This window comes from Periplaneta americana, chromosome 12 (genome assembly GCF_040183065.1).
Source record: "Periplaneta americana isolate PAMFEO1 chromosome 12, P.americana_PAMFEO1_priV1, whole genome shotgun sequence".
Classification (NCBI taxonomy): Eukaryota; Metazoa; Arthropoda; class Insecta; order Blattodea; family Blattidae; genus Periplaneta; species Periplaneta americana.
Window position 1 is genome coordinate 85,685,997 of NC_091128.1, and position 17,972 is coordinate 85,703,968.

At 34.8% G+C, this 17,972-nt stretch overlaps 2 protein-coding genes across 3 annotated transcripts in view; one reads left to right on the plus strand and one right to left on the minus strand.

Annotated features, from left to right (window-relative positions):
* Teh4 (tipE homolog 4) overlaps positions 1-1,110 on the minus strand; it is a 41,507-nt gene extending 40,397 nt beyond the window's left edge. Inside the window, exon 1 of the mRNA XM_069841686.1 lies at positions 615-1,110. Within this exon, the coding sequence (XP_069697787.1) occupies positions 615-968 (354 nt within the window). The 5' untranslated portion in view covers positions 969-1,110. The remainder of the gene's footprint in view (positions 1-614) is intronic.
* The window catches only part of LOC138710650 (cilia- and flagella-associated protein 298), a 429,392-nt gene that overhangs the window by 165,181 nt on the left and 246,239 nt on the right, over positions 1-17,972 (plus strand). The gene's annotated exons all lie outside the window — the stretch shown is intronic.

Genomic DNA, 17,972 nt, shown 5'->3' on the forward strand with positions numbered 1-17,972 from the left:
CATCATCGTCATCATCATCATCATCCTTAAGTATCCTAGACCAAGTGGTCCGTTTCCAAACCAAAATGAAAGAAATTGCCCGTCTGACTTTTTGAAGGTTTTCATAGTCTCATTTTTCCTCCGGGTCAGTAATTAAAAATTTATAAAGTGATTCTTTTGTGTCCAATTCCTATTATATGTTTTATATACTGTAGTTTTCCTTGTAATTTCTGATTCTCTCTAAAATATATACATATAATTTCTAATTCTTGTAAATTTCTTTATTTCATTTATGGCCTAATAAAGTATATCTAGCTGTTTTCCTTAAAAATTTCAAATCTGTAGTATTTAATCTAGTTAAATCTTCTCTCCTAAGTATTCGAATTTCACTATCGTACAGCAATGCTGTAACTACTGAGGTGGTTTATATATTAGGTCCTGTTCATTTTTTTAACTTAAGTATAAATTACAAAAATTATTACAATTTTTTTCTAATGGATCTATCATAAAACTAGCACTTTCCCGACATACATCAGGAACATTCATGAAGAGCTTACTTCACAGTAGTAAGATTTCATCTCATGCTCTAAGAATGACATGTGAATAGAGAAACTACAACTGAAATGATGCCTTACCAGTGGACAGGCGAAGCTCTGGAGCCTGGAGCAGTTTTCAACCTGTATGTCAGTCCCGTTGCGCCGCGCCGTCACCATGATCTGCGGACAGAATCCGGATGTCTTTGTGAGACACCACTCGCCGCACGACGCCCACTGACAGTTCTTGGGTTTGTCGTTCCTGACGGTCTGGCAGGTGATGGGCACCGGTTCTATGCCGGACTTGAAGGCCTTGTGCGACGGGATGTAGATGGCCACCGTCAAGTACACGAGGGCCACGCAGCTCGTAACCACTGTTAGCTGACAGAAACAGATACTGCCACAAATGCGGCGATCTTGCTCAGGGATGATTCGCGGCTTGTATTTCTGCCCCATTTTATATATACGTCATATCGCACCATACATGAAGTAGTTAGCTGTCATAAAATTGCGTAGGTTGCACTCAACAGTCTGCCGTTGTTCGTGAAGATTAATTTGAGTTTTAATAATGTGTAATCAGACGTTCCAGATATCGTAAAGAGGTTTGAAGTTTCATGCATTAATTTTAAATATGTAATCTTCTTAAATGGTCAATTCTATGATCAGAAAACTCATTGGGACGCTGATCAAAGCACGTACAAGTTTAACTGTGTAATTTTCCTTGAAGTTCAGGGTCTTGTTACTGCTGGTTTTAATGTTGAAACATCTGGAAGTGTTTGGCTTCATCAATGGAAGATAGTTACTTTTGAAGAACTAGTTATACTTTGTCATTTTGACAATTTTTAGTGTGTCCATACTTTGAGACAGATAAAAAAAAAACAGTTACTACTGAGTAAAGTATTCCGTCAACAATTATTTGAACTTGTACGATTTTAATATTTATCACTCTTTGAAAATAACCTCAATGCAGCGTTGATCGTTTCTTTGCCAGTGAAAGAAGTCTTAAGGCTCAGTTTCAGTTGCAGGGCAACATTTGTATTTTATAGTCGGTTTGGTAACAGATTTATAGACAGTTTTTATGTAAACTAGTGGAATAAAGATATAGTTACATGGTAAACTGTTCAGTAATTGTTGTTTTCTTGAGAAAGGGAAAGATCAATCCCTACTGATTAAATAATTTCGTCAACAATTTTATGAACTTGTACGCTGTTCAAATTTCTCACACTTTGAAAATAACCACAATGAGTCATTGATCGTTTCTGTGCCAGTGAATTTCAATGTTAAGGCTCAGTTTTCACTTACAGTACATTTATATTTTGTAGTCTGTTTGGTAACAGATTGATAGTTTTTATATGAACTAGTAGAACCCAGCGAAAGTTTTATATTACGAGGTAAACTATTCGTAGTTGTTTTTGACAGTTTCCATCCACTCCACTGAAGCGTGATGCCGTTTGCATGCGAAGCCGTATTGGAGCTATACTTGTTGCTCCACCAATTACTGTTCGCGCGAACACGAGGCACAGGTGTTTACTATACACTTAGAAAATTACATGTTACGATCAGCCCAGTATTTATGTTAGTATAGAAAATACACTGCTTACTATGCTGGGTATCATATTAGAAAACTTTTGAAAAAATATACTGAAGTTTTGACATATTCTTCAAGTGGTGTTAGAATTCTTGAGCGCAGATGTCTTCCAAGGCACGCCGTGGGTAGCAGGAACCACCTACGATTAAAGAAAGAAAATATGCTTCAGAATAATTTTAAATTTCCAGACTATTGCCTAAGTTATTCAGAATATGTAATATAATCGTGCAATAAATTAAACAATGAAATTACATAAATAAGAGTCTAATTCCAATTCTATTACCATCGTGTTTGAGGTGGAATTTTTAAGTAAAACTAAACACATTAGAGAACTAAACAAATTAACTTTCTAATAGAGAAGTGATGAAACAAAAGTGGAAGGAGTGCCTGTCAAGTTACAAATCTGACCCACATCGACTTTGATCATTATAAATTTCAGACGATTAGGTATGACTTGCCCGTTCACTTGGATGAGAAATCACTACTCGACAAAGTAGCGTGCGTACATTTAAGTATGCTTGCGTATCGTGACTATGCGATATATTAAGAGTAGTTTTTCATTTAATTCTGCACTGGAATTGCAGATAATAATAACTAATTAGTGATAAAGATTCAATTGAAAACTTTTTATAGTAATGATGGTGCGTAGGTTTGGATAAAAAAGAAAGAAAAAAAAAGAAACTGAACATTAAGTCGAAGAGAGAAATCGAGATGTGGGCTATATATTTTTTTCTCTGTTCTACTCATCCTTCATCATATGATAACGCTGAATTCCTGCACGGAAATATCATATGTACTTCGGTACATCATAATAATATATGATTTGCGAAAAATAATCACTTAGTGATTTAAGATGGCGCTTACTCCGTCGGATCCCGGCCACTTAGTCACTCATAACGAGTGCACCTCTGCACATGTATGGACATTGTGCCACTGTCATACATCTATGACACAGTGCATGAGGGTAGGCCACTAGAGGGAACCCAACTGAGAGGATTCAATCCGACATCGGGATAGGAATCCGGTGTGGCTTAGTGGATAGAGCGTCAGTACGTAGAGCTGAATACCCGGGTTGAAATCCCGGTGCCGGGGAGAATTTTTCTCTGTTCCACTCATCCTTCACTATATTTTTAGATTAAAATACGTTAAGATATGTGAATAGAATTAATTGGATATATCTTGGACAACTAAATATAGTACCAAAAGTAAAAACTCTTGGATTATATCCCTAGAAGCTAAAGGAGCAGAGAATTGAAAACGTTTAACATCCTCATTAGAAGCATTTTTCTAATATATAATCAAATATACATTAATGGGCGCACGAGCTAGAGACCTTCCAGCACTACCAAGAAACGTTTATAGTTAGTATGGAATGCCATCGTCGTCTATTATATACGCAGTATTGTATCGGTCAATTTTGACGTTTTATATGAAATTCATTCTCAGAAACTTGCGGACTTTCGTCTCTTATATGTATGCTTTATTACAATTCTTGATGTAACTGTTTCTTTAAATGTTAATGACAGCGACAAACAAAAATTTTGACAATCAATGAAGTGTTTGATCAAAGAAGAGCTTTACGAATTATTTTAATGTGATTATTTTTACTTCGACAGTGTTTCCGAAACGATTCTGCAAAAAAATTGTTTTGGACTTCATGTTGAAATTTATTTTCTTCACTTAAGTGTAAACAGTGTCCCCCAGAATTTGACCTGCATTTCATTACTGTCTGTATTAAACGTAATAGAAATAATAAAAATAAACTAAAAAAAAGATTAGTACGCACACATATTAGTATGCTAACAGACTTCCGACAATAATACTAAATTATGAACCCAAAAGATACCGAAATATCGGACGCATTGTGACATGAATTCTCTTGAAATTGAGACTAACAGGCCTAAACCTACGAAGTGGATGATGGTGGTGGTCGTCATGAAAATGTGACTAAGTAAGAAAACATGGTTCTTGCATACTATAAATTCATAGTTGTTATTTCTGGGATTTCAGTGAAGTGAGAAGAAAGTTCATAGTTAATTTGACCGACGAAGTAAATAAGGAATGTACGTAAAGATACTAAATGTTTGCCAATGGACAGTAGAGAAGATGACATAGCAATGATGGTGCAAGGGAAAAGAAATCTCAATAATAATAATAATAATAATAATAATAATAATAATAATAATGATGATGATGATGATGATAATGACAATGATAATGATAATGATAATGATAATGATAATGTTAATGATAATGATAATATTAAAGATGGAGGTTAATCCCTAGCTAAACATCCGTCATAGTAAACGATTACGCTAATCGCCAGATAGGCATATTCTCACTTACACCAGTGGACTGTGATAAAGTTCGCTTCGTATTAAAGTGTCATGCAGACATTCTCTCTGTACCTAGACAAGATCGTCCGCACGTCGTGGACCTGTGATAGGAGAATATAGTAATGGATTGGAGTTCGGTGGGAATTATGTTAAGCGGTTGTATACGCTTTCGAGAGTAATTTTTTAATATAGGCCCTAATTTTTCTTATATTAATTTGATGAGAAATCTTAGCTTTATATCTGCGAAGTAAAATTTAAAGATGTCCGTAAAATTGACCAAGTTATGCGTTAAAATATCCTGTCATGCAAACTGAATACCAGTGAACAATCTATATCGCTCATTTCTCAAACATACACCTTCGAGTGTAATTATTTTTTAAATTTTTCTTGAAGTAATTTAATGTGAACTTTAGCTTTATTTATATGAAATAAATTTCAACATTATCTTCAAAATTGTCCACGTTATGCATTAAAATGTCCTGCCATGCAAACACAATACCACTCAGCAATATATAATTAGTTCTATCGCTCATTTTCTCAGAAATAAATTTTTAAAAACTGTTTAAATCGTATTTTCTATAATTTTTCTTTTATATAATTGCATGAAATTTTGCATTACCTTTTTTCTTAGTAAGATCAACAGACTGTAGCTCAATCTTTAATAGAAATTTAAAAAAAAATCAATGAAAATGTAAAATTGTAAAAATATTAATAAAAATTTTGTCCTCTTTTGCAATGCAGTTGTTCTAATCACTGAGCTAGTGGTTTTAATATGCATGCTGCCTTTGAGGTGAAACAAATCAGTAAAAATATTGGAATTAATTTTATAAGTAACGGTTTGGAACAAATCGCAAAATCAAAATTTTGAAAATTTACAATTCCAAAAACTTTTTATGTAGACATTTTTTTATTTTAGGTCAAAGATAAATTTTGAGACAAAATTTCAACAAAATAATAGTAGGCCTAGTACTAGTAGCAGTAGCAGCAGCAACGTATTTTAGCTGGCATAGTTAAATCCGTAAGACCTTCTCTTCCACTCAATCAGCAAACGTATTCATATATGTAAATAAAGATTATAGGTATACAAGTTACATGGATTAGAGCAAATTGAGCTCGATAAAAGTTACGTGTAGAGCCTACACGAGTTATGAACTAAACAATAAAATATCATGAGTTATGAATTAAACAATGAAATTGTACAAACTGTGTAGCAAATTTGAACTAATATCCTACATAAAGTGTTAAAGTGGAGGAATGCCATTTTTGAAACATACAAATTGTTGAGGGTGGAAAGTGTGTGTAATCCCTTAAGCCTATCATGGGGAGATGTGAGAACCCCGAGAAAAACTCCCATTGCAACTTTGTCCGCCAAAAATGTCTCAATCCTAGGGACTCGAATTCGGTGGCAGGTTAATGTTCTAGACCACGCAGATAATCCAGGGTTTATCTCGGTAGTTAGGGAGATATTTTGCTGGATACCCAGCACCTAAATGACGTGTTGCAACATGTACTCGACCCTCGGACAAGTAGGAAATGTTATATTCTTCAGAATTCATGGCACCACCTGCCTGGGCTAGATTGTAGCGAGCGGGATTCAAATGTCGCTTAAGCTGATTTAGTGGTTGGTAGAGATGAACAATGATCGACAGCGCCCGCAAAGCCGAAAACCCGCACGACAATTTTCTATACGTTGCGTCGCGTTGTTGACGTAAAGACTGCTTGTGAGTGTTTCGAGACCCCGAGATTGATCACTCCCGAAATCCTGAACGTCAAGCAGCCTTGAATCGCCACAGTTGTTTGTACCTGACTGAACTTTTATCTACTTCGACAACTGTTATATATGTATAAACAATGAAATAGCCTATTTTAGTGTATAATAATCCGTTTCGCAATCTTTATTTAATTACTAAGCCCTTATTAAAAGGCTAGGAATTTTCTTTTCATATGTTTGAGATCAAGTGTGCAATCTCAAGTAAAAAGGTATTAACGTTATGTTTTATGTGTCTTAGAAATGCAAATTTATTTGAGAATTGTTTCTTTTTTCTATTTATATAACCATAGGTAATATACGAGTACAATAGAACCAGAACATTTTGATAACTAAGATAGTGTTCTGTTTTGTTTTTTTGTCTCATTTACATATTTATAATGCTATTTATTTCAATGATGTATGTTATTCAAAGTTACGAAATCTTTCCACGCCGATCAAATGCTATATCGAGAATGATGAGCGAGACTCGAAGCGCACGAGAATAACGAGACGAGACTCGAAAGACAAATGCAGCGAACACAGCGAGCGAGAGCGGCAGTTAGTTTTGTTCATCTCTAGTGGTTGGGGTTTTCCCCTATAATATGAATATCAGATAGTATCACAGCCAATCTTCTGATTATTTTCGCTATTACCAATTTCTCCGTTGCAGCTAGAAAACTGCCTAGTTGATACAGCGCCATTGAACCAATTAAAAAAATTAGGTAGTTAATGTAAACACTCTGTGGCAAATATCACACAGGACAAGCGATTCTGCGATGTGTGGCCATTTATTCGAAATGTTCAGAGTAACTGTCCTTCATTATCGGACACGCCGTAGTTCCATGAACGGTATTTCAGGGACGAAGAAGTAATTTTGGAGTGTGAAATGGTAAACGAGAATACTTGGGAAATGAGTGCCCGTGTTAGCGCAAATGCTTGTTTCATCACCTCCCGTTTCCTAAAGCTAATTTATTCTTTCTAATTTCTCCGGAAAGGTTGTCCTTGTTGAAACGGGTTACTCGCTTAAGTAGAAATTTACGCAATTGCTTGAGGGAAAATGTATAAGATTGAAAACAGGCGATCTATTTATGCTTTTGATGCGTATATTGACGTGTTCGCAGGCGACATTTAATATTCACCCTTTAATACATTTCTGCGCGTCTTACATTTGTAAAGTACCAAACATATTGTTTAAAGAATCATAGACTAAATAATAATTTTAGTTGTCGCTGCGTCCCAAAGTGAGTCGTTTACAATCGTTTCTTGAAGTTAGAGAGAAATACTTCTAGTATTTTTCATTGCGCTGTACGTATTCAGTGAGTATTTTTCTGTTATTTCAGATTTGATATTCCAAAGATACTTTAAAGGATAGTGAGGATTGTAACGGAGGTTGGGCTAGTACAAAGGAGACAGTTAAATCTTTCTTCTAATTTTCAGAGCATTATTTATGTATTAAAGTATATTTTTCAGTTGCTTCGTAAGTAACATTTTAAAATATATTTTAGAGGAAAATAAAAGATATAACGAGGTTTGATTTTAGTGTTATGTTGCGTTGTCTGTATTGAAACGTATTTTTTTTCTCAAAAACATTACTTTCTCAAACTTTTCCCACTCAGGAACATATCTACTTTTATGGCTGAAAATTGTAGCCTCATTTATGCTTCTGCATGGAGTTTGTTTCGGCATTTTATTTAATAATAATAATAATAATAATAATAATAATAATAATAATAATAATAATAATACTAATGATAGTAATAATAATAATAATAATGATAGTAATAATAATAATAATAATAATAATGACACAGGATCGCAGTATTAAACGTAAAATGCATTGAAAAAAATATTTTTCAATCTGGAGTGACAATAAAGTTAATGAACTTAAATTCAAAATTGCATAGGTAAAAAACTTCATTTCTTTTCATTTATTTCAGCATATAGGATTCTGATCAATATACTCTCAAAATAAATACAAAGAACATCAAATTAATTCTAACTCCATATGAAGAAGCTCTTTTTTCTGTGTATGTGTATATATTTTCAGTTGCCTGTAAACTCTCAACCCTTCTTTTACTTCATATTCCCTCTCACTCCTTTTCCGTACGTCGGCCGAGCGTTTTAAGCAATCTATTCCGCTCGCGAGTCTGCTCAGTGAGTACAAATCATGTACAGTCCTGCTGTAGAGGATACTGAAAAGTATAGTGAAAGTTGGGATAGCGCGAAGATCAATTATAATCAGCGGATGTTCCTTCTCCTAAGTTCAACACTTTTCTGTATATATCGTCTATTTTTCTTAAATCAACATTTTAAGTTCTTTTGAGGCCATAATTTGTAACAATGTCGATTTTGCCCATTCGCTGTTTTCTCTTTTGTGCTTATGACTTATCCGTTCTTATTGCGAAAATACAAAAAGAAAGTTATTTTTGGGGGGTTCTTTGTAAGATTTTTGGCATATTAATAATTGGAATATTCTACTAGTTACTTCATATTTCGGTATAACTTGACTTTTTTTAACGGATGTTATGAATTTTAAAAGTATTTTTGTTGCGCTAATTACATAATTAACGGTGTTACCGAGGTTTGCTTTTCTTGGGGAAATACTTTCAATTTTAATTTTGAACTTTCAGTTTTGGTATTGTTACCACATACAGGGAAATTCTGGCTTGACTCGTCTCTGATCGTATAATATTTGTGGTAAAATATTAGCAGTAATTTCGTCCATTTCGTATATCCAGTGCGTGAACTGTACTCACCTTGTTCGCTCCTTGCTCTCGTGAACTGCGACATCTCTCGCCCTAACACCTTGGCTCTCTTTTGTTGGCTGAGCAGCAAACTGAATAGAGCGGTGTCTCGTGGGTCGGGAAAATTGAAAGAAAATACTGCGCATGTCAACCCCTGAGTTAACACACCACCGGTAGAGTCCGCCACTTACTGACACGGGGGCTCCCTTAGCGCCACGTTGTGTAAGTTTTCTCTCCTAGGAAGTCATTCCCCGTTTTTACGATCAATACATCCCGAGGCAATAAATATACTACCGGGTTACAAGCTCTATTCAATATAAAACCACCCCTTTCATCTTAGAATTGCTGTCAGAGTTAGCTAAAACGACGACTAACCACTCCGAAGACTTTGGGTTAAAATCTGAGGAGTATCAACAGAATTTGTATTGGAAAAGGACTATATTTGAAGTAGGTTTTAGCGAGGCAATCCAGTTTCCCCTTCCAGAAATAAACCATTTATTTTTTAATTCTCATTTTTATGGAATAAAGGATTCAATTTCCCCGTCGCCTTAGTTAGTTTAAGTGTATTAGAGAGTTCCAGAACCGGGCTTAGAACCGGTTTATATTCGACCGGTCAAACAACATCCGTCAAGGTCGCTTAGGGCTTTGCAGGGTGGACAGAACACCATGCACACTTCGTAATACACGAACACTAACATTTTCTGAGTACACAACAGAGTAACAGTTCGAGAAAATTTACTTTGTCTAATGAAAAGTAATCTTTGAAATACGCATGTAATAAAATTATTGACTGAACAATTTAATACATTTATCTTTTTTATTATTTTAAACTTGTAGTAATTTCATAAATATTACATAAATGAATAATTTTAAAAATTCGTTGTTAACTGTTTAGCTTCTCTTAGTGCTTTCTGGTTGGGCTCACAGATGGGTTACTTTGTCAACAATGTGACATTAAAACATGTGTTTAGGTTTCTGCTCGGCGACATTCCTAATATTGTTTAGTCAGCTGTCCGAAGACAGGTCTGAACCTCACAAGTGATACAACATTGCACCACTTATGAGGCAACTGAACGAGGAGATAATGGGATAGGGTGGCTAGTTCCTTTCCCCCTCCTCTATTGCATACATCGCCGATTTGGTACATAATCAGACTTCAGATGTATACAAACAATAATCTCTGACACTTATCCTCAAGTGAGATGTACTGCCTGATAATAGATGTACACATCGGCCAGAACTTCAATCAGAGGCAAGTATAGGCACCGTGCATGTGTCACAAAATCGTACTGGTGGCGCCGCGCAGTGTCTCAATTCCTAATTAACTACAGGCTCGCAGTCATTCACTAGTCATGTGTGATATAGAAATTACATGCGGCTTTCTGCCGATAAAAAGTTGTAATATTAGTAAGAATGGGTTTATTGATTCATAGTGTTCTGCCCAATGGCAGATCTTTCACTGCAAACCCAGCAATCACCAATCTTTAATTATTTTATAGACTTAGTGGAAAGTTCAGTACTGCTAGAGGAGTGTAAAAATGTAACTACAAAATTCCTGAAATATCAGTGAAGTTGTTTGGCATTTAAATCAGATTTCAGACCATTGAATGAGGGCGAACAGTCATATTACGAAAACATTGATATACTTATATTTGATATCATGACGTACGTAATATTTGTGTGTATACTGTCTCTATAAATTACGTATTTTAATGTGATTTAATTCTAAAAGTAGTCTTAATTACACTTCCTGAATAATGGGCGACTGCAAATTCTCTAAAACACAACACATAATGAGCAATATCATCAACATACTACCTTTGATTGAGGTTCTGGCTGATATGTACATCTGTTATCAGGCTGTACATCTCACTTGACGATATGTGTCAGAGGAAGAACAATTGTTTGTATGCATATGAAGTCTGACTAGTGTAATTTGTAGCTAGTCGCGATATATGCAATGAAAAGGAAAAGGAACTGGCCACTCTACCCCATGATATTCTGGCCTAGTTGCCTCATAAGTGGTGCCTTGTTGGTATCACTTGTGAGGTTCAGACTTCTCTTTGGACAGTTGAATAAATAACAAGATCAACATGCGGAAGCAGTTCAATTGATAGTTTGTGTAAAATGTTATACTGTATATTTTAATTCGCTTGAATGCACCTTTCAACATGAATTCGAACACTGGCAACGCTGTAAGTAGTTTAGACTTCTTCAGCTGTTAATTTACCATCGTGCAGATACGGTGGAGTAACAACAATGATCCCTTTATCGGAGAGGTTTGTTATTATTCCGGGAAAACCTGACTTCATCACCACCTTCTAATAAAGTCAATAATCCGCAATCAGTTGTTATGAATGTGTAACTCGATTAGCCTCGGTAGCATTTAGATTTGAAGGCCACCATCTGATCCACATTGGGTGGCTGTTCCACTTCTGAACAATTAATTGTCACTCTACATTTTTCAATATTGCAGGCATTGTTTCCTGAATACTTTCTCTGCTAGGCCTAAACCCAAAATTACAGTAACCATTTTGGATGTCAACAACATTAAAGTGGCGATAAAATACATCATAATTATAATTGTACGATTAACTCCGAACATCACCCTCATAGCAGAATACGACAATCCAGTTTTCCTTTTAATTGCAAAATATGACTAGATGATTTTCTTTACTAATCTTACTCTTGGACACAATTTTTCGAAAGCTTTCGATGTGAAATTCACTAATAAAAATGGCAAAAATAATATGTGTGGTCTAGATGTTGGGGCGTTTCGACTATCTATGGAAGTCTATTTTTGGGTTTAATGATAGAATTGGAAATATTTCTTATTATGATTCTACGGGTATGATTCTGTTTCAATTGGCAGCAATTTTAACAATATATTCGAAACTACAAATGTCACTCCCATTAAGTCTGGTAGTTCTGTCTCATATTTTATTGCAGAATAATCTCGGAAACCTTGCATTTCATTAAACATATCATCTGTTCCTGAACGCTTGTCATAACATTTCTTATGTGACTTCAGTTCGGCATGTAATGGAATAGACACTTGAGTAGACAATTCACACAATTCAATTGTGAAAGAAAATACAAAATCACTAAGAATAGTTTCATTTACTTCTGCCTGTATGGCTACTTCATTTTTCGAAATAACACTTGTTGAGCATTCGCCTTCCATAAAACTTAAATTTTCATCTTTTCTTCTTCTTTATGCGTCTCTTTCGTACCTTTCCGGAACTAGTTGAGATGAGGCAGTCTTTTTCTAGTAATCTTTAATAAAAATACTGGGAACGGTATGCTAGTTTTGGGGGTGTTCTGATCTCGTTCCCAATAAAATGAATACCGCAAATTCTTGCTGCGGGTGTTGGTTTCCAAGGTGAACCATCAGCACTTGAAATCAAGAATTAAATATCGATACTAATACATTTAAAAATAAGTATATTATTTTTTATTGTTGCTAATATTATACATAATATATATGTAAAGAACTCAGTAATTATGTACTTTTTGAAATTTAAATGATAAATTCCTGTCGTTGTTAACTTAATGGTTATTTATAAACATAATACTATATATATATATATATATATATATATATATATATATATATATATATATTCTATTTTTTATATCAGGCCTAGTATGTAATAATGCTATGATTACAAGCAGTGTAGCCTTATTTACTTTCGTCTGCGTACTGCTTGGATCCACAATTAGCGTCGTTGCGCCTGAGTTTTCTGTTTTGGGAATGAATAAAAACAATACCGGTTGGTGTGTTCCTATAAGCATTACTACACTCAAGAACACAGCAATTTGCATTACCTTTCCGCTTTTTAGGATCATCCATATTTCTAATCATTTAACCTGAGATGTTAAGTATATTCATACGCTTCAAGCACAACTCTATCGCTGCTGTCCCGCAGTTTAATAACAACAATCGCCACCAGAGGAGCTTGCACGGTGCCTATATTGTATTTTATTTGAAGACTGGTTAATTAATAACCCCGCACACTCTCAATCACTCGAATTCATAGAAATTTACAGAATCTAGACACCAAGAAACGTTTCTTAAATGAACAAATGGACATCGATAATAACAAAGGACATAAGCATAATGCATAATGTGAAAATATATGTGAGAAAATGCAAAAACAGAATTAAAATTAATTACAAAACAAAAGAGCAAATAACATAAATTTATTGTAACGTTTATACTTTAAACTCAAAACGTAGCCTATAGCCTACCTCAAAAATTGCAGTTCATAATCCTTTAAATTCGTGAAATCCACTCTTCACGCCCTCAGCTTGACTTGTGAAGATGTAATAGTAATATACGTTACAAGAGCGGTATGTTGACGTTTTCATGTTCGAGGAAAAGATTGAAAAAGCGAAACGTAGTTGAGCTTTTTTAATTTCCGAGAACATGAAAACAAACATACCGCTCGTGTATCGTACATTATTTTGTGCGAAGATCGTTTATTACATACCTGAAAGACGAATTTCTAATTAGTTGCAATGAAATCTCCATGTTGGTTTCTGTTTAATGACGGCAACTTCGGAAAACCAAAATATCTTTCTTCAACATTGTTGCTATAAAATGTTTTCTGTGTTTACTATACTCCAGCAGGCCGTGATATACGTCTGTCTTTTTTTTCCCCAGTCTGTAAATGCGAACTTAAAACAAACGTTAAGGTTATGTAATGATTTATTTTTCATTTTAATATTTTAACAATATTATTTATATAACACATTGCAGTAATAACATCGGCATCTGGAATCTTGTTAATTTTTTCACGGCTTCCTTAATGTTACTTGTATCAGGAATGCAATAAGTTTCGTGGTGTAGTAGACTTTACTTAATTTTTGCAAATATTTAAAAACAATAATTAACATTGAAATTTAGGTGAAATTGTAGTGGTAAGTTTCCAATTTATAATTATTACTATGTTAAACGTCTCTAAAAATAATATGTTAAAAGCCTAAAGCAGTAAAATGAATATCGCGCTTAAGCGGTAAGAAGAGGGAAATTGTTATGTGTGTTACGTTGGGAATACTGAATGTGGTATTTCACACTTACCGCGTATTGGTTCTGTGCGGAAAACAAGCAAATACGCACGATCTCGCACAAAAATAATTTGTGTGATGATGCTGAAGGATTCGTTATCCATTTTGCCCAATCAATTATGTAGGACCTACATTACTTTCACATATTATAATTATCTAGGCAGTATATTGTTATTTCGTTTCCTGCAATAAATTGTTTATTGTAAACTTTTATGTGCTTATTACGTATCCTGGATCCTTGGGGTCAGCCGAAGGTATTTGTCAGATGTTCCTCGTTTTGGAAATTTGTTGTAATTATAATTATTTTTAATTATTCTAAGCAGATATCTAAGAAATTATTTTTACAAAGATGTAATGTTATTTTTCCACAAAAAAGTACTTTCAGGCTCCTGTTGGTTGTAGTTTTACGCTGCATGTTGTTGCTCTTGACGATACCCTATTGTAATATCTGGATGGTTGAATGTGATCTGCCTTTCATATCTCAGAGCCGTCCACTCACAAAGATAGCGAAAGAAATCGAACCTTCGTTGAAACGAATACTGAGACAAGAGCTTTGCATACTGTCTAATGCGCGATGCGTTCATTAGTCCATTAAATCGTTTCTATTTTCCCTAGAAGTCTCTAATATAGGCCTAGATGAGCAGAGAAGGCACTGGAGAGTCATAGTAGGTATTGGCAGTTTGAATTGTTCGCATACTTGGAAAATTGGTGCAACAATAATGTGCGTTTGGTTGATCAATAAAATTTTTGTTGGCAAAATATGTAGCAGTTGTAAATTACAGAGTAGAGGCAGTGGCGTAGCCAGCAGGTGGGCCAGGTGGGTCCAGGCCCATCCAAAAAAATATGCGAATTTTTGCGTTTTTTATGGAAAATACTAAACATTAAAAGTAAACCATTGTTTCAGAGCAATAGTTACAATCGGTAGCATTAAGGTAAGAAGTAAAAAATGCGTTCATTTCTTCAAGAGCCAATTTAACTGTGTTGGATTGGACTTAAAAAATTGTCTGGCAGCGATAAAAAGAAAGAAGCATTGGAGGCTACTGAATTGTTACATCAGCTAGAAAAAATTGACACCTTATTTTATTTGGTATGTTTAGACGATATTCTTGCTTTTGCAAATTCATTATCGAAAGCACCTCAGTCTCCAAAAATGGATATTAGTAAATGTTCGTCCTTCATTAAGGTAATGATATAAAACTTTTCAAAGGTCTGAAACGAAGAAAAATTCGACAATCACGTCAAGCACAAGGCTTTGTAAACTAGCAATTTATCCATCGAAAGGGAGAAAAGTTGGGATTTGTTGAAGGACCCATCATCAGCGATCGATAGATTCATTGCTAGGAAATCTCGAAAACTCCAGTTCACCTTATGAAGCGTTTGTATAGGTATGCCTTGCATGATTGTTTATTATAATTTTGCATGTTATTAAATAAGACTTCCGAGAATGAGTTTCAAGAGAGTTGACGGCAGCGGCATTGTCAGGAGATGGGTCAGGTACTTAATAAACCCTGCATATGTGGCCCACCCAAAACAATTAGTCTGGCTACGCCACTGAGTAGAGGTTAATGGCCTGGATATTGAGTGTTTGTAACATGTAGAACACCAACAATAACATATCAATACTCAAATTATATAGCATTTTCCATAGAACAAGGACCTCGCTCTGAGTAATTTCCATTGTTGCTCACTAAAGAAAATGCTGGTAGGAACACGATTTGTGTTGATTTGGAAACATTAACTTTGTGGCGCCATGTGCGTTATTATTGGAGCCAGATTTAGTACTATAACTGAACTGCATACGAGTACGAGCTTTGTTTCTTCGGGTGTACTAATTTCATACGTCATCTGTATCAAAACGAATTAAATTATTATTATTATTATTATTATTATTATTATTATTATTATTATTATTATTATTATTATTATATTTAGTAACGATATGAATAAATCATTAGGCCTACTACAATATACTAAAAGAAGTAGCCCTATGGATGATGTTATTTGTATCAGAAAGTTTTATTTTTGGCTTTATACGATCTTGATAATAATCGGAACGTTGTGAAATTATCTTGGAAATGGATTGAAATGCGAGCGTTTCTATCGTACGCCACTCAGGAGAGAAATTTGAGCAGGTTTACTGAAGCCAAGACTTCCAATCTCTTACACTTAGCGTCCTGTTTTTCACCTTATCTATAGCCAAATTGCGTCCAAGAATAGTACTTTCCTCTTTTGGAGCATTCCGGATTGTGTACAAGATATAATAGTCAGTCAGAATGTCTCTATCTTTATTAAATGTTATGTTTTTCGTTTATTAATTGTGTATGTTAAAATCGAAAGCTAGGTTGCAATAAATCACTTGCAGTGTTTGTGGACTTCGAAAATAACTACAGTAGAACTCCAATTATTCGGATTAATAGTGATCCGGATATTCAGGAATCCGGATAATTGGGTCGGAAATTAAAATAATCTAGAAACAACAGTAGTAAGCTACTGCATATATTAAAAGTGCAAAATGACTATTGGCCTACAGTTTATAATGAACAAAGTTACCCATATTCAAACAAAATAACTCAAAGGAGAGCCTTCGATAAGTTTTATGGCCGGAAATATTAACTGTAGACAATTCTTCAACCTATATTCACTTTGCTCTATATCTGCCGTTAGTTACGAAGGTGACTAGATTTAGACCGCTTTTCTGCATGCACAATCACGTGATGTCACAATCACATCTGCTTTGGTCAACTGCAAGACGGTGAAATATCTATGTCAATAGTAATTTGCGCTGTCACTCGGACTTGTGTGTGAAGAACGCCAGATTGGATTCACTTGAAAGAGGTAATTGTATTATATAATTAGAACTTCTGTTTACTTAACTAGTACTTAACTCAATAGCTAAACAGAATGCAGGAAATTTGACCATTGCTCTTGTCATCAACTGAATAAATATGATTGGTTTACGAAGTCACATGATTGTGTATGCGCAGAAGCGCCGCTTGTATATCTGACGGCTCTATAGTGTCAATTAGTCTTCCTAATATTGTGTGTTAATTTGGCGTTGCATGTCGTGCATAACATTGGCGGTGCCAACCAATGTTGATAAAATGCTTAGTGTGTAATTTCTTAAGGTAATTGGGTCAGAGGATCCTTCGCTGTAGCTTAGTGAATACTAATTCATTCGATCCGCAATTGATTCCTGACATGCAAAACTTACATTTCTTCCTAAATGCTGCGTATTCTAACGAGCTATCCAGAAATAGGCCTACAATGATAGGTACTCTAAAGGAAAGCTTAATTAGAGAATAATTATCTGCCGATACGAACAATACGACAGACAAAACACCTTAAAATAGGGTAAAACCTGCTTTTGAGTATAGCCCTTCTGCCAGGCTTCTGAAGCACGCATGCTTGATGTGGCTATTCATGGACCTTCCTTTCTCATCAGATACTGAAGAAAAACATCCCGTCTTCCACTTTCTTTATCGTACTGGATTACTATTGGCAGATAGTACACTCAGTTCATAGTAGACTTTGGTTTTGTCAAATGATGATTGATTGTCTTGCTTTCGAGGGCCGAACCAGTGACAAATGCATGGGCTTACATTGACCCATTGTGCGCCCTATACAGAGTAAATCGTAAGTAATGCAATTAATTTCAAGGGGTTATTCTTTGAGATATTTCAAACAAAAATTATAGGCCTAATACAATTTTGCACGTTTTTACTTCCTTTTCGAGAGAAAAAAATTATATGAAACATTTCATAGCATATTTTCGGAAAACTATTGAATTAATTCCCTATATGTTCAGTCAATTCAAGAGACCAGTTTATTATGATGATAAATTTTTGAAAGAATTTTAGTTTTGTCTTTCAAATGTGCAGAAATTTGATCCCAACAAATGTAACTTTTCGTTCTGCAAAGGAATTTCAAAACTTGATGCATTTTGACAAATTAATTGGATTTATGGGTCAAGTA